This window comes from Lygodium microphyllum, chromosome 25, assembly GCF_053477565.2.
Source record: "Lygodium microphyllum isolate KBCC chromosome 25, Lygodium_microphyllum_v1.1.10, whole genome shotgun sequence".
Classification (NCBI taxonomy): domain Eukaryota; kingdom Viridiplantae; phylum Streptophyta; class Polypodiopsida; order Schizaeales; family Lygodiaceae; genus Lygodium; species Lygodium microphyllum.
The window spans coordinates 56,943,458-56,966,569 of NC_141159.1; the positions used below are offsets into that span (position 1 = coordinate 56,943,458).

Below are 23,112 nucleotides of genomic sequence, written 5' to 3' on the forward strand. Positions count from 1 at the left end.
ACCCAATCTCTCTGTTTGCCTTTTATTTGTTTCACGCTCTCAAACTCAACCTTATAAACACGAATACCTTTTCAAGTTGATTCATGAGAGAAATCAGTATTGCATTAGTTGTCTTTGTTCGCTCCTTTGCAGGAATCTTCAGCCCACGCTCCATAGCATAAAGTCTGCCTGCAAGAAAAAGCAATAAATGTGAGAGGTCACTAGAACAATTTAAACAATAAATGTAAGATGTTGTTAATACAATAAATATAAGGTGCCATTAGAACACAAAGTCTGCCTGTAAGGAAAAGCAATAAGTCTAAGATTTCACAAGAACAGTTTAAATTATTTGTCAAAGACAAAGACAAATGGTTGCGGTGTCGGTAAGTTATAATGAGTGTTACCTATGGACTTCCAGAGGGCCTATTTCAATTTCACTTTCAATAGCACCTCTTCTAAATTTTCCGCCATTTTAGAACAAGAAAATGAGCTTTAATTGATATTCAAAATATAAATTTCCATAAAGCTCTGAGTACTTTAAGCTGAACATGCATAGCACAATACAGTCCAATTCATTATTACAAGTTGTACTTGTGTTTATATTTTCTGTACATACTGTTGTGAGACCAGTTGCTAAGTAGGGACAGTTCTGAAGCTTTGTAAACCCCCTGCCCCAAACCACTACGGCCAATGCTAAGCAAATGTCATGGCAACAAGGGCAAGACAACAAGGCAAAAATACCTCAAATTCAATTGAGAAACAAGTATGCATGGCCCCATCTTCTCGAATCTCAACTATGTGTGCCTCAAATTCTAGTGTCCATCAATCAAATGTGGCTAACTTCTTTGCAAGGCCTCTATTACAAAACAAAAAAAGAACTTATCTTTTTAATCAATTTGCACGGTCCATTATTTATCAACTTTGTTTCCTTTGCAATTAAAAGATATCTAGAAAATGCAATAGAGTTGACCATTGTAAAGTGCAATAGAGTTGACCAATTAGAGTGGATTCATAAAATGCGTTAAAAGAAAAATAGTGCACACTTCCACCTATATGGCTCGATTGGGGGTAGGTGAATGGAACTCAAGCATATCAAGGTCTAATACTCAAGAGGGTGCACTTTACAAGCTCACTCCACTTGGTTGCACAGACTTTCCATGACCTTGGGCTACTTTGGCACGCCCATTATGAACACATTAATTTTGATCGGGCAGGCTTCTCTGAAGAAGTTAGTGGAGGGCCCCCCATTCACATATTATGTCCTACTTACTTACAAGGCAAGCAGAATAGGCCGCCTCCTCCTTAGGTTGCTTCTTATAGGGCTACTACCCCATTTGAGTTGCTACATACACATGCACCGACTATGGGCACAGTCTCCATTGGGAGGGCCAAATATCTAATGCTTATTGTTGATGATTTTAGTAGGTATGTGTCACCGTATTTTTTGGAGTACAAGAGTGAGGCATACTCCAACTTTTGCAATTGGAAGGTATTTGCTGAAACACAAATCTCTCTCAAGATTCGCCGTGTAAGAGCAGATCCCCTTCTAAGTGTTACCCAGTACAAGTGCCTTGTTGGCTCATTGATCTGGCTTATTCACACTCGGCTAGAGATTTTCTTTATGGTAGCATTGTTGTCTTCTTTTATAAAGACTCCTACTTGGGCTCACTAGAGAGCCGCTTTGTGCGTCTACTACTATTTACAGGGAGCTCGATCCTCTAGGATCATGAATGCAGAGGGAGGCACTCTTTCTAAATCGAATGACTCTGATTGTGCAAGTGATGTGGATTCGAGACAATCCACTACAAGTTACATTTTCTCCCTTACATCGGGAGTTATCTCGTGGAGCAATAAGAAGCAGCCTATTGTAGCACTTTCTTCTACAAAGGCTAAGTACCATGCTCTTTGTTCCACACCTATGGAGGCATTTTGGCTTTGCTGGATGTTGGCAGAGATTGGCTTTCCGCAAACAGGTCCCATTTAACTGCATGTGGATAACCAAAGTGCCTTAGCTTTAGCCAAGAGCCCGACGTTTCATACTTACACGAAGCACATAGAGGTTCAATATCATTTTATATCAGAGTAGATTGTGAATTCCGAGTTAGCGGTGGTCTACTATCCTACGGCAGACAATGCAATGGATCTCTTCACGAAGTCTTTGCCCAAGGCTTCTATACTTCATCACATGAGATTGTTAGGTCTTCACACTCTCCCAGGATCTGAGAGAGGGTGTTAGCTTGCCTATTTTAGTTTGTCTATCTGTCATCTCATGGTTGTGAGCTCCATTTGAGTCTGACAGAGACATAAGAACTCTAGCTCAATTTTGTGTGCATTTCTTGTCAGTTTCCAGCCCTAGGATAGCTACCTCAGCATTGCGCATGCTCCAGAGTGCCATGTTAGCGGCTAGCTTGATCGTGCCACATCACCATTTGCACATTTTTCAATTGCTACCAACTGCAATTAATGCACGTTGGCCAATCTTTTTTTGGCCCTAGACAGCTAGTCGGCAAAATTTGCTGGTTTTCAGCTATTTACAACTAACTTTAGAGCTTCTTCTTTTGCCTCTCAAGTGCTCCATCAAGTGGCTGCAGTCTCCTCCTCCTCGGCGTGGACAGCATGCTGCATACTCTCCATCACCATCGCCATCACTATCGGAGTTGCTCTCATCATTATTCAGCCTGATCCAATGCCCTCACTGACGTGTTGGGCTGCGTGCAGGGACTGATCAGTCCTCTGCTTTGTATTCAGCTCTTCTTCAATCAACGCAAATTTCTTTCCTTCATATCTTGTTATCTGTGTGTGTGTGTGTGTGTGTGTGTGTGTGTGTGTGTTTTTTAATTCTCTTCTGTTGTGCACTCTCACAAAAACATGGAAAATTTTTCAATCCATTTCTCAAAAGCAATTCATAATCAATGATCTGATTTAAAATTTTCAAAAATTATTTAAGCAAAGTGCATACTTTATCTTTGCATAGGTTGCATCCAAGTCTTCCACATAACAGTTAGCCTCAAAGATCTTATCCTTAGTTTGCAAGATAGGTGGTACCTTCTTGCCACCCTCAACCACCTCAAATGAAGCTTTGCCGGTGGAACTATGTACAGTGTTGTTATAAACAAACTCCACCAAGGGCAAATGCTGCTCCCGCTATGTCTTGTGGTCTGAAACATAGCACCTCAAAAGATCTAACATTGTGAAATTTGCTTCCTTAAACTGACCATCTGTCTGTGCATGGAAGGAGCATGAGAATTTCAGCATAATACCCATATTCTCAAATAACCCCTTTCAAAATAAACTGGTCATCCGAGGATCTCGATAGCTAACAATCAACTCTGGCATACCATGGCACTTAAATATATGCTGCAAAAACAATCGTGCCATATGATTAGCCTTTATTTTCTTCCTCACCAGAATAAAATGGGCTTGTTTGCTAAATCTGCAAACGATAGTCCATATGCCATCATTCCCTATAGGTATCCTAGGAAGCTCAAAAATAAATTCCATTGCAATGCTCTGCCAAGGCCTATCTGGAATAGGCAAGGGCTGCAACAAACCCGGCATCTTTTGCCTATCATGCTTTATCTTCTGACATACGATGCATGTCATGACAAATTGTTTTGCATTAATATCTGACCAGCTGGTGATACTTTTTGCAGTTGCTTCCCTTATTTACTTATATAAATATTTTATTTTTCTTTTCTTTAGTTGCTCTTGCTTTTTACCCCTAGAATTCTCTTGGATTAAGCTGAGATCTTTGCATGGCCAGAAGAGGCAGCCATTGGGACAAATTGGACTAATGGTTTGTCTGAGCCTTGGGACCAGATTGAATGGGCACTAAAGAATAGAATGCCAGTGGTTTGGGACTGTGTGCTTAGCCACTGGAGATGGTGCAGGACAATGAGCCTGGCCAAGACAGAAGACGCACATGTGAGAATGCCCATGGAATAAAAGTCACTATAACTGAGCCACATTACACTTTTTGATGTGGTTGCAATGATAAAAGTTGCTCACAACAACTTGAATAATGCAGGGGTCACCATCCCTAAAATTTAGGGAGTTACTATTTTTGGACCTCAAAATCTGTTCGCGTCATTATCTTCGTTTTTGCATGAGGATTAATTCTCTTGTCTATGCCAAGATCAAATTTTGCACCGATCATGGAGAATTTTAGACCGGAAGGTTTAAACGGGAAAATTGTTACATGTATGCCATGTGACACAAATTCCCAAAAGAGAGAGAGAGAGAGAGAGAGAGCATTTTTTTTTTAATGTAATAGGTATGAGGGGCAAATCTGAGAGTAAAGTTTTGAGGAGCTGAGGGCAGATTGCTGCAAGTACATCAACTATGGAGAATACTTCTTCGTCTCTGACTCATGTACGGAGATAGAGCTTGCTCTCTCTGGTCAACTCTCTCTCTATTCTCAGAGGAAATGCTTTGCATGATGGGCTGATTCCATCAAATGTACAGTTCTGTGTTTTCTTTGCACTTCTACTGAGGCAAGAGCCTCACTATCCAAGTTCAGTAGCAATTGTTGGCTTCTCCAATGCAAGAACTAAAGAAAGTGATGACCATGCAACACAAGAGCGGGGTTTTTCAGCTCTGATTTAGTGCTGTTTGTGGGATTGTTTTACTGTTGGAATGATGGCAGGGTAAAAGGGATGTCGTTCTAGATATGCTGGATAGTAAAAACAGTAAATACAGAGTTCTGCAGATTGCAATTCTGCACCTGAATCATTGAGTTATGGTCACAAAAAATGTTTTCCTAAAAGGGATGTTGTTTTGGATATGCTGGACAGTAAAAACAGTAAATACAGAGTTCTGCAGACTGCAATTCTGCACGTGAATCATTGAGTTGGACAGTAAAAACAGTAAATACAGAGTTCTGCAGATTGCAATTCTGCATGTGAATCAATGAGTTATGGTCACAGAAAGTGTTTTCCTAAAAGGGATGTTGTTCTAGATATGCTGGACAATAGAAGCAGTAAATACAAAGTTTTGCAATTCTGCACATGAATTATTGAGTTATGGTCATAGAAAATGCTTTCCTAAAAAGGATATTGTTTTGGACATGTTGTACTGTCCTTATGCAACTGGGATTTACTCAGAAAAGACACACCAGACTATTCCTCCTCAATTTACTACTTATCCTAGTCAGTTTGGTGGTGGGCCAGTTTTTCAAGCAATGGCTGGATTGCCCACTGGTTACCAGGGATACTTACCTAGAGGACCACTAGGAATGATGCCTATTGAGGCACTGAACCCACTTAATGCTAATATTGGTCTACAGCCTGGTTATCAGAATTTGCAGAGCCCTTATTTGATGCATGGAGTACAAAATGCAGCGGCTAGTTTTTTTCAGCCTAGTGGGCATATGGCAGCTAAGACTGGTGAAATTAATGTTGATAATGTGACTAAGGGACTCCCCTTTTTACAACCACCTATCTATGACAACCTAACACCAAAAAGTGAAAAGCCTAAAGACTATAAAGAGTGTGGTCATGTATTAAAGTTTGAAACCTTCAGTGGTATGCAAGATAAGCTGAAAGTTTTGACATTTATACAGCAGTTTGATGCAACTTATACTGGAGGGAATTTTACTGAGACTTCTAAGGTGCAAAAGGCTACAACTTTTTTGAAAGGTAATGCTTTGCAATGGTGGAACATATTGCTGATGCAAGGATATGCACCTGCCACTTGGGTCCATTTTAAACAATTGTTTGCAGCCTCATGGTTAACTAACACGTTTGAAATAGATGTCATGACTGCATGGCATAAATTGGATGTGGCAAATTGTGCGGATTTAGAATAGTACAATAAGAAATTTTGGGAAGCACTTTTCCCCATGAGTTCTTACAGGATAGTGCCCCTGTCAAAACAAATTGAAAAGTACTGTTGCGGTTTGCCCAAAGCCATCAGGGATTATTGTACCAAAACTAGGGTTACAAATACAATACAGTTAATTGAAAATGCTGGTGTGGCAAATGCATTGTTGAAAGGAAAAGCTGGCCGATTTAAAGGCACTAAAAAGAAGGATTCTCAGTTTTAGTAGGATCCTGGCAAGAAGAAGAAGCAATTTCCAGAAAAGACCGGTTTTACAAAAAAATCTTTTTGGAAGAAAAGATTTCAGCAGCAACCTCAGACTTCTTTTAAACAGGGCAAAGGACAAAAGAGACCACTTTTTGGCAAATCATTTGAAGAAAGAAAGGCTTTAATGATGGCTGAGAAATACTTTATATGTGAACAAAAAGGCCATATTGCTTCTAAGTGCCCACAGCAATCTTCTAAAGATGCAAAGGATAAAGATGCGCCAAGTTAAAAGAAGCCCAGCATTGGCTTAGTGCTTGATGTGGTGGGAGATTGATTAGCTGATGATGCTACAAAATTGTGCAAAGCTTGGGGAAAGATCAGAGATTCCACAATGCTTATTTTCTTTGATCTTGGAGCTCCTGCAAACTTTATCTCACCGGCATTGGCAACTAAGCTAAGTATACGTCCCGAGGAAATGGGACTAGTTGGACAAGCTGATTTGGCATGCCCAGGACATATTGAACCTGTCACCCCCATTCTTGGCAAACTCCGTATGCACATTCAGGGCTATGTAGACACAGAGGAGTTCCATATTATGCCGTCTAAAATTTATGACTTACGTGGCAATGCATCAACCACAACATTCTTTTTACCATCAAGTTGTACAATTTGAAAATGAAACATAGAGAGAAATTTTGCCCATCTTATATGCTTCTCTAACAACTTTGTCTATGTCAAAATGTACCTCAAAGCCTAAATGGTCTGTCTACATTGTAAAATCAGTCTCTGCACCGTAGAGAATTCAGCTCTCATAAGCCACAACTCGGCCATCTTGCATAAGAATAGCCCCAATGTCGTTACCACATACATCACACTAAACTATAAATGACTTCCTTAGATCAGGCAACACAAGCACAGGATCTAAAGTCATCTTTTTCTTCAACTTTTTCAATGTTGAAATCTCCACTACTATCCATCTAAATGGCACATCCTTTTTTTGCTAAGTAACAATGGAGATGTAATTTCAGTAAACCTGCGTACATACTTATTGTAGTAAGAACATAAACCCAAGAAGCTGTGGATCTCATGCACATTTCTCAAAGGTAGCCATGATCGTATTGCCTCAACCTTTGTACGGTCCATATGAATTCCAACCGATACAATATGTCCTTAAAAGTGGATTTCATGCAAAAAGAATTCACTTTTCTTATAATTGATAACCAACCTATGCTCACGCTATTCATTGAACATAATGTCTAAGTATCTTCCATACTCTGTCTCACTTTTTGAATAGACAATCATGTCATCAAAGAAAGTGCCCACAAATCCTCTACGTGGCTTGAAAACGTAATCCATCATCTAATTGAAAGTCATAGGAGCATTCGTAAGCCCAAAAAGCACGACAAGAAACTCATATAGCCCAAAAGATGTTCTAAAAGCCGTCTTAGGCACGTCCTCTGATCTAATGCGTATCTGATAATACCCACTTTTCAAATCTATACAGCTAAATATGGATACCCCTTGCAATCTATCCATAACATTATCAATCTGAGAAATCAAAAAGTGATTCTTTATTGTGATCTTGTTTAGAGCACGATAATCAATGCACATACGCCATAAACCATCCTTTTTCTACACCAAAAGCACTAGAGAACAAAAAGGTGATAAGTTGGGTTGAATCAGCCCTTTTTTCAACAGCTCATTCACCTAATTCATAATCTCCTCTTGTTGAGCTGCATTGACTCTGTAGTAGCTTATTGGGTGGGCTACTCCCACGAATAAGATCTATGCCATGATCTTCTAGCCTTTTAAGCGGTAGCTACCCAAAAAGTGATTGAGAGAAGAAATCAATATACAATTTCAAAAATGACATGCAATATGTCACCAAGTGGTGATACTTTTTACAGTTGCTTTTTTTATTTACTTATATAAATATTTTCTTTTTCTTTTCTTTTGTTGCTGTTGCTTTTTACCCCCAAAGTTCTCTTGAAATAAGCGGGATCTTTGCATGGCCAGAAGAGGCAACCATTGGGACAAATTGGACTAATGGTTTGTCTAAGCCTTAAGACCAGTTCCATATTGAATGGGCACTGAAGAATAGAATGCTAGTGGTTTGGGGCTGTGTGCTTAGCCACTGGAGATGGTGCAGGACAATGAGTCTGGCCAAGATAGAAGATGCACATGTGAGAATGCTCACGGAATAAAAGTCACTGTAACTGAGCCACATTACACTTTTGATGCGGTCGGAATGATAAAAGTTGCACAAAACAACTTGAGGAATGCAGGCGTCACCATCCCTAAAATTTAGGGAGTTACTATTTTTGAACCCCAGAATCTGTTCATGTCATTGTCTTCGTTTTTACACGAGGATTAATTCTCTGGTCTGTGCCGAGGTCAAATTTTGCACCGATCATGGAGAATTTTAGACCGGAAGGTTTAAACGGAAAAATTGTTACATGTATGCCATGTGGCACAAATTCCCAAAGAGAGAGAAAGAGAGAAAGCATTAAAAAAAACGTAATAGGCACAAGGGGAGATGGAAGAATGAAGTTTGGAGGCGCTGAAGGCAGATTGCTACAAGAAAACCAGCCATGGAGGTACTTCTACATCTCTGACTCAAGCACGGAGGTAGAGCTTGCTCCCTCTAATCACCTCTCTCTCAATTCTCAGAAGAAATGCTTTGCATAATGGATTGATTCCATCGAAGGTATAATTTTGTGTTTTCTCTGCACATACTGAATCATAAGAACAATGAACTCTATTTATGCTGAATAAGAACAGTGAACTCTGCACATACTGAATCGTAAGAACAGTGAACTCTGTTCATGCTGAATAAGAACAGTGAACTCTGCACATGCTGAACAGTAAGAACAGTGTGCTGGACAATAAGAACAGTGAATTCTGCACATGCTGGACAGTAAGGGATGTTGATCTGGACATGCTATACTGTTACTATGCAGCTGGGATTTACTTAGAAGAGATGAAAACCAACTGTTCACAGGTTATGTATTTTGGAACATTACCATTTTTGTAATTTTCTAACTTTTAATTGATAAAGAAATACCGAGAGGGACGCCGGTCTTCGAAGCCAATCTGGTGTTGAGCAAGGGAGAGAGGTTTCTGTTTATGCGCGTGTATGTAAAGTCCATATGTTAATTGAAGGAACTACCGCTTTATGTGAGTCATAGACCGGTTGCACAATCCTTCTCTAACTTAAACATATCCCCAACATTCTCATATCGTATTTATTCTTAGTAAAAACCAAATACACTGAAAGATGATTTTTCATTACTTTAGAAATAGCAGCTATAAATACAACAGGGACAAATTCACCTTTTAACTTTATATCAAGTGTGAGTGCCTTTTCCTTATACTGAATAGTGATCTCTTTCGAACGAGAATCAATCACTACATGCATATGATGACACCACAGCATACCAAGCAATACATCAAAACCCTCAAGTGGAGCAATGAGGAACTCTTCGTTGTCCACGTATCCCTATATATGCAATCGAAGCTTTCCAATGAGTAGTGTGACAAGCTCTACATGGCCTTTACATACCATTCCAACTTTTCCTATGGGTCCTATCTCATCCTCTTTGATGACTAGATGGGATGCCATATCAACAAAGATGAAGTTGGCTCGTGCACCATTATCAAAGAAAATCAATGCATGCTGATCCCTAATTTTGCCCCATGCTCTACACAACTCAGTAGTATCATCATTGGCTTGATCACTAACAACATTGAGCACCAATCCTACTCATATTGTGGGCTTCTTTCCTTTAGAATCTCCCTAACTTTCTAATTTTCCAACTTGCTGCCTATTGGGATGGTCCCTTGCAATGTGACCCTCGTGTTCACAAATAAAACATTTATTTGCAGCAATCAATTCCCTTCATTGTGCCAATGTTTTCGAGCCCTTTCTTTGCTGTTTTGGCCTCTTTACAGGCTAATTTTCAGATCTTTCCCTTTTCTCAACCTTAAACAACTTTTTATTCAGCTTCTCCCCGCTCTCTAGGAAGCTCAAATCCTTCCCATGTAGCAAAGCATCGGCTGTAGCAACAATCTCTATGAGCTAAGACATGCTAAACATGGTGGATTTAATGCAAAATCCCTAATTCCTTTGGGCAGCCCACAAACATATTTTTCCACTTGCTCGTAAAGGGATACGGGGTGATAAGAAGTAATAAACAGCAATGCATCCCAAACTTCTTACTATATTGCTCCAAATTCGTACTTTCCTTAGCATTCAGCTTATTCCAAGCTGTCATGATATCCACCTCAAAGGTACTTAACAAATTTAATGCAAACATTTACTTGAATTATAACCACGTTGACGATGCTCTACCTTGCATCAAAAGAGTAGACCACCACTGCAATGCATTCCTTTTCAAGAAAATAAATGCCTTTCGAATCTTCGAAGACTCGATGAAGTTTCCCCCTTAATAGGCTGTATCAAACTACTGAATGAAAGTCAAAAGCTTTCAATCTATGTTATGCACCACTAAAGGACTCAAACTCCATTGCTTTTCCACCCTCATTATAGTCTTTTGCATCAAAACCAACACCAAACAGAGCATTTGTATGACCAGCATTCATTTCTTGAGCCCCATAAGCATTGGGGGGTGCAAATGCATTACCAAACATGCTACTTTATGCCCTAGGCATCAAGCCAATGCTGCCATTCATAGGGTTTTGCATATTTCAAACCATACCTGAATACATTGGGCCTTACACACCATACATTGGCTGATACATACGATGGGGATTTGTGCCATACATTCCCGTATGTAGTCCCTGTCCAACCATAGCATGAAAAATCATGCTTCCACCAAAATATCCTAAATGACCCATCATAGCATGCATGCCCGGCTGTCCAAAATCCATTGGATTGGCACTTCCATAATGACCTTGCATTTGCATTCCTTGCCCCGTATGTACCAATTGTTTTGCTTCATTAGCATCTTTAGGAGCTTCAGATGAAGGTTTGACATTACCTTCAGTGCTCCTTGCTATCCCGAAGGTGTAGAAGATGTCTTCTTCTTCTTGCCCTTGCTGTCCTTCTTCGGAGAATTCAAAAATCTGGTAAATTGAGGATCCTTTGTCAATTCAGTAAAGAGATTGATGATGTCCTCATCCAATTCTTGAGCTAGTCATCAAATTCCTCTTCACTTTGCTAGTCATCAGCCTCATTATGCTTTGAAGGCCTTGCAACTTGCCCTACAGCAACATTTTCAGCTTGTTGTCCACGGTCTAAGCCTTGTCCAAGGTCAAGCATTGCATTTTTTCATTTCCATGTAAATGTTCATACAAAGAGGTAGCATCACTACTTGATTGCATCTTACTATATAAAGACATATTGTTGTAATTTCTCAGCTAAGAGCAAAAATCAGCACTAGCACAAAGCTTTGGCTTGCAATCAAGTGCCTCCCACCAAATCAAGGGATTGAGTGATATTCTGGCAATGGAACCATGAAACCAGCCTCCCTTCTTGAAAAGGGCGGCAATTCCCTAATTTGGCACTTAACTACAGCAATCAGCAAATGAATATAACTTGAAATGCACAAATTACCTTTAAAAAATCGAACATTAGACAACCTATTGGTCCCAAATCTAGCACCCCTTTCGGTATTTCTTTAACTTGATTGCTAATGGAATGAGTACAAGCTGAGATTCACAATCTCCTTTGCTATTCCAAAAAGCCTCATTGCTATAGCAACAATCAGCAATCAATTTGGGCCAACTACCCCTTGATTTTTCACCTAGGACTTCCACAAATGGAACCACCAACTGGCCAAATGCTGCCCCAAATTACAATGAATGGGCTAGCATCCGAATTCCCTAACAACTACACAAATTTCAGGTGCTGAATTCAGTATACAACACCTTCACCAATTGGCACAAATCTCGAGGTGGCTATCAAACCCTAATTTCTACAAAAATTTAGGGTTTACAGCAGAGATCTCTCTGCTATCCACCAAATTTGGCTAAGATCTGCTCAAAATGGCTGAGAAATACCTAGTCCCTAGTGTCACCATTAACACTTAATGGTCAATTAACTATCCTAGGGCCAAAACTGACACCAACTGACATCCAAATCCCAATTGGCATAACTTGTCACAACTTTTGCCTTTGACATCCACTGTTTCCTCAATGTCCTTTGCCTATTACCATGAAATAATTCCCACCTACATCACATGTACCCTACAACATTGCACATTTGATTATTAGATTAATCAAATGCTACAAGCAAGAGCAAAGTATCTCAAAAATTTCACATCCCCATGACACCTATTATGTGCATCATTGTGTGCTCACCACTCTTGGATTCTTGGCCCGTTGGCCGATATGTCTGCACACCAAGATCGAGTGGGCTGGTTATATGGAAATGTTAGTTCTTGGGATGTGACCCGAAGTGTTACTAGCTCCGAAGCTCATTTGGCTCTATGGCTAGGAGGTGAGTCTAATATCGAGCCCTTTATATTTGTAAATATAGCTTGTGTCGTATCTCGTCACTCATGTGCAAGTTGAATCCTAGGGGGAGGCATTTCACCCCCTTCCACTCTCCTTCTATCCTTGATAACTCCTACTCCTCCATCAAGTATTTCTACTCCTTCCCCATCTCCTCGACTGCCTTCAAGGGGTATTGAGCCATCTGAGAGAGAGCCCTCTTCTTTTGATAAGGAGGATGTACCATAGAAACAGGGAACGCCCGTTCCGGGACTTAGGAACGGATTAACACATTCCGGGAGGTCCGAACCCAGGAAACGCTGGCGGAACGTTCCAGCCCGTTCCCTGTCCCGTTCCCGCCCGTTCCAGGCCTTTCCCTGGCCGTTCCGTGTTTGGAACGGCCGTTCCAACAGTACAGTATTAAATTTTTTTTAAAAAATATTGATCGCGTCCTGTCCCGCCTCGCGCCAGTTGGCTTGACTCCTGCCTCTCGCCTACCTAACCTGCGTCCTGCCTCTCGTGCCTCTCTCGACTACCTGACCCAATTGCCTGGCGTCCGACTGCCAGGGCTACCTCTCGCAACTCCCACACCACTATCCTGCTTGGCGCCTCTCTCGCCTGCACATGTACATGATATATATCTCTAGATGAATCTAGGCTTAAGTGTTGAAACTTGACACATACACACACACACACACTCTCTCTCTCTCTCTCTCTCTCTCTCTCTCTCTCTCTCTCTCTCTCTATATATATATATATATATATATATATATATGAATATATTATGACGTTCGGCGTTCCCCCCGTTCTGGGGGGTTCCGTTCCCGTTCCCGTTCCCCGTTCCTGGTAACTATGGGATGTACCATTACCCATCAATGAGGGGGATTCCCTATCCCAAACAAGTGCATTAAAGGTACCGGATGCCTCTTAGTCTCCATCACATCAAGATGAGCCAATTGTTATTCCATGGTACTACAAATAACTTATGAAGCATGGGGATGTTTCTAACTCTCCCACTATACTAATGAGCCCACGTAGATCAGCCAGGATACAAGCCCCGCAAGGTAGTTCACTCTATGTGAACTATGCCCTTATGTCTCGCATTTTACAAGATCGTGAGCCTACAACTATTGATAAGGCTCTTGCACAAGATGTATGGTGCCATGCTATGCAGGAGGAGCTCGATTCCATGGAGTGTAATCAGACTTGGGAGTTGGTTCCGTGTCCAAGAAAAGGAGGAGGTGATTGATATGAAATGGGTCTATAAGACCAAATACCTAGCTGATGGCACCTTGGACAAGCACAAAGCTAGGCTTATTGCCAAGGGTTTTGCACAAAGGGTAGGCTTGGACTATTTAGAGACATTTGCATCTACAACCCATATATCTCCTATTCAGGCTATTTTGGCTCTTGCAGCTCATCACCGATGGGTTTACCAAATGAACATAGTCTACCTTCTTGAATGCCATCTTAGATCAGGAAGATTTATGTTGATCATTTTCATGTGTAGGAGAAGGAGAATCATGTCTACAAGTTGCAAGAGACCCTCTACGGCCTGAAGCAAGCTCCTAGGGATTGGTACCAATGGATTGATCAGTTCTTTCTACAAAATGGCTTCCATCATTCTAATCATGATCCCAATCTTCATTATGAGTTTAAGGGCAATAATGTAAACGCCCCGAACAACGTAGTATGCTTAACAATTATGATATTCGTTGTTTTCGAGATTTAATATAAAAGAGAATGAACATTTAAAGCTGAAAATGAAAATTACTCACAAAATTACAACCGTGAAAATGTAAAAGTAATGGAGACAAGATTGAGGGTTGAAGATGGGCAAACCCCCCCCCCCCCCCCTCCCCGAAGGAATGTATTTCTGCTCAACCCAAGTTCCTTAGGGAAGAGCTCAGTTACAATCAACCTGAGAGTGAGGAGAAGTAATTCTCACTCTCACAAGATCATGCAAAGATGTACAAACACACATGCATTATCTATTATGCAATGATAAGAACTGATTTCTTTACAGTATGAGAGAAGAAAGAGGGAAAATCAGCCTTTCTCCATCGTTGATCAGCAGTACATGGATAGGGCTTGCTTCTTGTTGCTAAAATGGAAGAAAGAGCTCGAGAAGGAGGTGCTGTAATGAATTTACAGGCTTGCTGTCCTGTAAAACAACAGTGATAGAAGAGGGAATATGGAGGAATTTAATAATGGAGAAGTGGGGGATGATGATGGGAATGGATGGGGCCAGTTTCTAGCTATCTGTGGGTGCTGTACATGAGTTTACAGCAAAGAAAAATGATGCTGAATGAAGAAAAACGAGCTCTTATTTATAGGAGGGGGAAGAGCTAGTACAAAAGGGGAAAGTGGAGTAGCACAAGACAAGTGTCCAGCCACATGTCATGAGATGTGACAAGTGGTAGGACACTTGGAAACTTGTGTGACAAGTGTCTTGACACTTGTCTCTTCTCTATGGCCTTCCTTTTTGGGCTGAATACTGTCAAGAATAGAAACAACCAAATTTAGTAAGCACAGTCAGAGTACAGAATTTACTATTTTTAGAATGACATCCCTATTTTTTAGGACTAGCATTTTTAGGCTAATTTGAGGCTCCTAAAATTTAGGGACCTCCCAATATGGGTGTCATATGAAAGCTTTTTCCGTGTACATCGCAAAAACGGTATCAGAATCTTCATGTGACTCCTATGCAAAGAAATGTGCAGTTCAAGCTTTCAGCCCACACATGCACATTGTACAAGCATTTCATGATCATGCCATCTTGTTGATTGTAACTGTTTGTTCTGGCGGATCTAGCCCACGCTTCAAGGCATCAATCCTTTCTGTGTGCGAGTCTAACCCTGATATGCGTGAGTTCTGGTCACAGGCGCCCAATCGGGCCATATAGGTGAAAGTCTGAACTATCTTTTCTCTAACCCACCGCGTGGGTCCACCATAACCTGTGACCACTCATCAGTGGCCAGCTCCAATGCACTTTTCTTTATATCTAATTAGTGCAAAGGAAACAAATTTTTAATAAATCATTATATAGACAAATTAGTGAAAAAGGATACAAATTCTGTTTCTATAGAGTTGTGACAAATAAGTATACTTTGGTCATCTTATAGGTGGATGACTTAACTATTACAGGGAGTGACTAACAACAAGTGGATTGGACTCTAGAAATTTTGACAAGAGTTTAACATGACAGACCTAGGAATCCTTCGCTTTCTTGGTCTTGAGATTTATCACAACTGATACAAGGCATCTTTATTTCCCACATGTATATCTCCAAGCTTCTTTCAAAGTTTGATATGGCTGAGTATAAGCCCATTTCATGCCCAATAGACCCTAAGTCTAAGTTGGTGACTACCAAAGATCCTCTTTCAAATGCTATCCGGTACAGGTGTCTTGTTGGATCTTTGATATGGCCTATCCATACTAGGCCAGACATTTCTTTTGTGGTGGCATTATTGTCTCCTTTTATAAAGACTCCTACTCAAAGTCACTAGAGAGCTACCTTGTATGTGTTGTGCTGTCTACACGGGACTCAATCCTACAGAATCGTGTATAAGAGGGGGACGCTCTCCCTAAATTTGCCCCATGCTCTACATAACTCAGTAATTATTATTGGGTTGATCACTAACAACATTTGGCACCAATTCAACTGATATTTTGGGCTTCTTTCCCTTGGGATCTACCTTATTTTCTAATTTACCAGCTTGCTACCTATCGAGATAGTCCTTAGCCATGTGACCCTCTTGCTCACAAATAAAACATTTTTTTGCCACCATGAGTTTCCTACAATGTGCAGCACTTTTATAGGATCTACCCTACTATTTTTGCCCTTTTCAGCCCTATTTTCAAATCTTCTCTTTTCTATCAACTTTTGAAAAACTTTTTATTTGGCTTCTCACCACACTCTTGGAAGCCTAAATCTTTCCCACACAACAAAGCATCAGCTGTAGCAATAGTCTCTAATGACTAAGATATGCTAGACATTGTAGATTTAATGCAAAAATCCCAATTTTCTTTATGCAACCCACATACATACTTTTCCACTTGCTCATGAAGAGGAACTAGATGATAAGAAGTTACTATCAACAAGGCATCCCAAAACTTCTTTTTGTAGTATTCCAAATTCTTGCATTGCGTTGCATCAAGCTTATTCCAAGCTGTCGTGATGTCCACCTCAAATGTACTAGCCAACAAATTCGATATAAACATTTGCTTGAATTGTACCCATGTGTACAGTGCTCACCTTGCATTAAGAGCATGGAGCAGCATTGCAATGAATTCCCTTTCAAGAAAGTGCCTTTTGAATCTTTGAGGATTTGGTGAAGTTGCCTTCCGAATAGGCTGCATCAAACAACTGAATAAAAATCAAAGCTTTCAGCCTATCTTGTGCACCACTCAAAGACTCAAACTTCACTCATTTTCCACCCTCATCGTAGTCTTTCGTTGCCCCTTTGGGAGTTAAGTTATCATACACTCATTGCTGCAAAAAGGGTGCATTTGCTATATTTGCATCATGACCAACACCAAATGAAGCATTTGCATGACCAACACTCATTCCTTGAGCCCCATAAGCACCAAGGGATGCAAATGCATTACCATACTTGCCACTTTGTGCCCCAAGCATCATGCCAATGCTGCCATACATAGACTTATGCATATTACCAGCCATACCCAGATACATTGGCCTTGCACATCATGCATCGATTGCTACATACCATAAGGAGTTGTACCATAGATCCCCATATGCAGTCCTTGACCCATTATAGCATAAAAAAGGTGCCACCACCAAAGAACCTTGGCTGCCCCATAATTGCATGCATTCCCAACTATCCAAAACCCATTGGATTAACACTACCAAGATGGCCTTGCATTTGGGTATCCAATCCCACTTGTACCATTTGCTTTTGTTCATCCCCAATCTTTGGTGCATCTTTAGGCTAAGATGGCTATCCTTTGGGTGCTTCTTGCTACCAAAAAGCCCTTGAAGATGACATCTTCTTGCCCTGATGCATCATCGTTGCTTGATCCCATCTCACTATAAGAGACCATACTTACTGTAGATGCCCATCTCACTGTAAGAGAGTATACTTGCTATAAATGCTCAAGTGAACACAATTTCAACACTAGAGCAAAGCTTCTCGCCTTCAATTTCGTGCCTGCAACCCACCAAGTCAAAGATTTTGAGGGTATCCCGGCAATGGAACCTTGAAATCAGCCTTCCTCCTTGGAGAGGGTGGTAATGACCTAATTAACACTTAATTACAGCAAGAAACAAATTCACATATAATGAATTACACACTTTATCCCTTAATTGGAACCCCTTGTAGTATTTCTTTAACTTGTATTGAAAATGAATAAAGTACAATTGAGATTCTTAAACCTCCTCCACTAATCCAAGTGCCTCTTGCTGTCACAAATGACCAATAAGCCTTCAAATCAATTTTCCCCTTGATTAGTTAGGGGATTGGCCTTCACCCATACTCCTTGGGAAATAGATTAGCCCCGAATTCAATATTGGCTGGCTGGCCTCTTGAATCCTCTTGGAATACACTAATCTCAACTCTAAAAATTAAGTTTGAAGCCTTCAAATCTACGACACTTCCCAAGTGGCTGTTAAACCCTAATTTCTACTGTAAATTAGGGTTTACAATAGAGATTCACCAAAATATTCACCTCTAATGGCTAGATTGCTATAAAACTTGGAGCAAAGCTAGGAAATGACCAGACAATGAGAGAAAATGTAATAGGGAAAGAAAATTCAAAGATTTGTCATGAGAATTTGATGAAATTGAACTACTGACCCGATTTTCCAGCCCAAATGGATTCATGAGAAGCAAAGGGAGTAGCAAAGGCTATAATCTTCAGGAGAAAGTGCATTTGCCGCAATGGCTAGCTTCCCCTAGTCAAGAATATGCAATCGCTTTACCAAAATGGTCTCCAATGGTTCGATAATGGCCCCAAAAGTAGATAGCAACAGTCCAACATCTCCATTGGTTGGAAAATGGCCCCAAAAATAGGCAACAGCAAGTCAACAACTCCAAAATGTAAAAACGAGATTTCATTCTTCCTTTAGCCCCAATTCATCTTTCCTAAACTTGCATGTTAGCAACCTTCTAAACTGAATTTCCAACATTATCCAGCCCATTAAACTACTTTTCAGAAAATAAATTCTGAAAATTAATTTAGTAACTATTTCTATGCCAAGAAAAAAAACCTAACCAACCAACAATTAAATTGGCTAGGCCAATTTTCCCCCCCAAGTAACTTGGAGCACTTATTAGCCTTTTATTGACAATAATTAGTTGATTGATGCCAAGTCTCTAGTGGCAGCACCGAGACTTATGGCTAATTAAAGTGTTCTAGGCCAATATCTAACATCAAAAACCACCTAGAACCCGACAAGCATAACTTATTACAACTTTTGCCTTTTTCACTGGCTTATATTCTGGGGTCCTTGGCCCACTACCGTGAAACAACTTGCTTGCATATCACATTTTACATTTGCACATTAGATTATTAAATTAATCAAATGCTAAGCAAACCATTCAAATTTCATGTCCCTGTGACACCTTTGGTATCTTCCGAGGGACTTGAGTCGTCTAAAGAGGAGCCCTCTTCTTCAAATGAGAGGGATGTATCTTTACCTAGTGAGGAGAATTCCATTTCCCAAACAGATGCATTACAGGTACTGAAGGCCTCTCGACCTCTTTGACAACAAGATAAGCCTATAACCACTCCTTGGTGGTATCAATGGCTCATGGAGGATGCAAGTATTGCTCACTTTTTTGCAACCCCTTCCAGGCCATGTAGATCAACAAAGATATAGAACCAACGGGATAGTTCACTCTATGTGAACTATGCTCTTATGTCTCGGATTCTTCAAGATCATCAGCCTAGTATATTTGATGAGACTCTTGCACAAAATATATGGTGTCTTCCTATGCAAGAGGAGCAATTCTATCGAGCAAAATCAAACTTGGGAGTTGGTTTCGGAATCTACATCCACGGAAGTGAAAGATGATTGGTGTGAAGTGGATTTTTAAGACCAAGTACCTAGTTGATGGATCCATGGACAAGCACAAAGCTAGGCTTGTTGCCAAGGAAGTTGCATATAGTGCAAGGTTGCATTATTCAAACTTTCGTACCTACAACTCAAATCTATTATTCCCAACTATTTTGGCTCTTACAGCCCATCACCATTCGCCTATCTTTCATATGGATGTCAAGTCTACCTTTCTGAACAGCGTCCTATAGGAGGAGATTTATGTTTCATAGCCTCCCAATGTTCTTATGTGCGAGAAGGAGGATCACGTTTGTGAATTGTGAAAGGCCCTCTTATGGCCTAAAGCAAGCTCCTAGCGCTTGGTACCAATGGATTGATTGATTCTTTATATAGAGTGACTTCCATCGATCAAATCATGACCCCAACCTTTATTACAAAGTTATGGATGACGTGTGTTTTAGTCATCTTATATGTGGATGACTTGATTATCACAATAAGTGACTGACACAAGGTTAGTTGGACTTGTGCGATCTTGCGGTAAGAGTTCAACATGGCAGACCTAGGCATCCTTCACTTCTTCCTCGGATTAGAGATCTATCAAATGGCACAAGGCATCTTCATCTCCCAACACAAATACATCTCTGAGCTTCTTTCAGAGTTTCGTATGGCTGAGTATCGGCCTATATCATGCCCTATAGACCCTAAGCCCAAGTTTGTTTCTATTAGAGATCCTCTTTTTTATGCTACCAAGTATAGGTGTCTTGTTGGATTCCTCATCTAGTTTATACATACTAGGCCAAACATCTCTTTTGTGGTGGTATTATTGTCTTCTTTCATGAAGACACTCAAGATCACTAGCAAGCTACTTTGCATGTGTTGTGCTACTTACAAGGGACTCGATCCTACAGGATCATGTATGGAGAGGGAGCCACTCTTGCTGGATGGAGTGACTCGGATTGGGCGAGTGATATGGATTCCAAACAATCCACTACAGTTTATGCTTTCTCCCTTGGATCGGGAGCTATCTCATGAAGCGTTAAGAAGCAGCTTACCATGGCCTTACCAAACTACCTCCATACCAAAGTACCAAGCACTTTGTTATGGAGGCAATTTGGCTCCATCACATATTGGCAAACATTGGGTTTCCACAAACAAGACCCACTCAGCTGTGTGTGGATCCTGGACTATCCTAGCTCTAGCAAAGAACCCTGTACTTCATGCTCGCACAAAGCACATTGAGGTTCAATACCATTATATCCGAGAGCAAATCGTGGATTTCAAGTTAGCAATGGCCTATTGTCCCACATAGGACACTGCAGCGAATCTCTTCACGAAGACTTTGCCTAAGCCTTCTACACTTCATCACATGAGGTTATTGGGTCCTCGAACACTACCAGGGTCTAAGAGGGGGTGTTAGCCTGCCATTTTATTTGGTCAGTCTATCATCTCCTGGTTGTGAGCTCCATCAGAGTCTCAAAGAGACAGAGGAGCTCTGATTGTGTCCATTCCCCCCCGGATTAGCCCTGTTTGACTGTGATCAGCTTCAGACTGCTGCGAGTTTACTCGGCAGCTGCCAAGTCATCATTTTCACTGCCCAAACTGGCAATCAGACTGCATTTAATGCAGTTGGCCAGCTGGCAGTAGTCAGTCAACTGCTAGTCGGTCAGACTTATAGTGTAGTTTTTACAAGCAAAATGTGCTTGTGATGATGTGCACCTGGTTGTGAGACATGTTAGTTTTTAGAGTCAATCAAGATTAAGAATATACGCTTGAAACTGACATGACATGCAGCCTATATGTCAAGGTTGCGTGAAGGCCATAAGAACTATCACAAACAAAAAGATCGATAAATCAGTTATCGGACATGGCAATTACGGTATGGAAGCTTACAATAATACGCAACAAGGGGCTCATGCTTTTGGAGTTCATCCGCGCGCTGCAGGTAGGGTAACAAGATCTTCTTGGCAGGCTCAACGTCACTCCCCATGGCGATGGATGGAAATACGATGGCGAAAGGCTGATTGGCGTCTGCGGTGCAGGAAGGGGGCTTGCCCGTTTGGGAGGCCTGAGGCTGTCGGATTATAGATCGAACAGCACGAATCGATCTTCCTGTTTTTGCCTGTGGAATGGGACTCCTGGAAAATGTGATGATGATGGAATCTGGTCTTTGGTGCCTGTGAACTTTGAAGGAGGCGGGGAGCAAAAGCGCACACACCACAAGGCACAAAACTTGTCAAACGCGTTCCCCTTTGCACATGTGGCACAGGCCTAGATAACCTTTCGGTTTTTGGCCTTTTTCCTTAAATAAATTAATAATAATAATAATAATGCGCAAGAATATGTCGGAAACAAAACTACAAATTCTAATTTCCACATACAAAATCAAAAGTTTGAAAGATAAATTCGATAAAATTTGGAAAAACCACGAGAATTATCAACTTCCAAAAATAAACATTCTTTGTACACAATCAAATGTTAAAAACATAAGTTCAACTAGGCACGTGTAATTGCAATTGTTTTTGAATGGTACGGAGTTATGTGTTTTACTCTTTGTTGCTCGAAAATGAAAGTTGAACATAAAGCCTTTTTTTTTTGGGGGGGGGGGATTGTGAATCTTCTTTAAAACAGTTAACATCAAATGAAGGTAAATTATTATATTCGTGCTTACACAGAGAAAGCGAGAAAAAAAAAATTTGTTTGTGGATGTCGAAAATTAGCAATTATGCTGAAGCTTATTGAAACTCTGAACTAAAGTTTAAGAAATAAGAAATGTGCCTAAAAGCCTAGAAAAAGAAAGGCTTAAAGTTTGAAAAATGCATCAAGATTGAACTTACGCACCCATGTACACACCCACATGCTCAAACCACTTGAGCTACAACCTTGTTGGCAAAATTTAAATTTTTGGAAGCCATGAATCATGCAACAAGTGGAAGAACCATACTTATTTATTCAATGTTGAGAAGCACGGAATATGTATTTCTATGCTAAATAAAGTTTATTGTCTTCGAAAGGTAATATTCTACTGACTAGGTGTCCATATAGGTGGTTGTAGGCTACGGTAGTCAAGATGATGTCTTGCTTCAATATCCTAGCCTTGTCTATACTATCAATTGTTGCATCTATGTTGACCTCAAAATTATCTTTAAAAGATTGGTAGGTTTGGATGTCTTTTTTTTTTTTTTAATAAGTTTTCTTTGGTGTCACTAAAGTCTTTTTCCAACATTCATCATGTGGCCTACGTACACTTTTCCATTTTTTTTGCATCTTATACTGTAGATGAAGTGTTGTGTCTGGTTTCTCTACATTGTCACTTTTGAATTGGCTCATAGGTGTTGCTTGGAGTTGGTGCTAGATGATATAGTTATGCTCGAGCTGGTGGTAGCATTCATAATAACTAAGGTTGATGTTTTGGTGCTAGTAAAAGTTTACTTTTTTGTTGGTTTGCTTGATTATGTACTTTTTTACAACAAATCTTATTGTTGTTAGAGTTTTTTTTTTTTGTTAAATGTTTTGCAAGTTAAAAAGAATGTATATTTGAGTACTTGCATGTCACATACATGATAGTGCTACATGGATTGCTTTGGGTACCATGGATTTGGTTGTAGTCCTCTCTATTAAGTAAGTGAGTGACTTTGTCA

General features: G+C 40.4%; 1 protein-coding gene across 1 annotated transcript in view; it reads right to left on the bottom strand.

Annotated features, from left to right (window-relative positions):
* EXT-LIKE (hydroxyproline-rich glycoprotein family protein) overlaps positions 1 to 21,718 on the bottom strand; it is a 50,996-nt gene extending 29,278 nt beyond the window's left edge. Inside the window, exons 1-2 of the mRNA XM_087666456.1 lie at positions 21,365 to 21,718; positions 68 to 168 (exon numbers count right to left, since the gene is read on the bottom strand). Of these exons, the coding sequence (XP_087522582.1) occupies positions 68 to 168; positions 21,365 to 21,461 (198 nt within the window). The 5' untranslated portion in view covers positions 21,462 to 21,718. The remainder of the gene's footprint in view (positions 1 to 67; positions 169 to 21,364) is intronic.
* Positions 21,719 to 23,112: the final 1,394 nt, after the last annotated feature.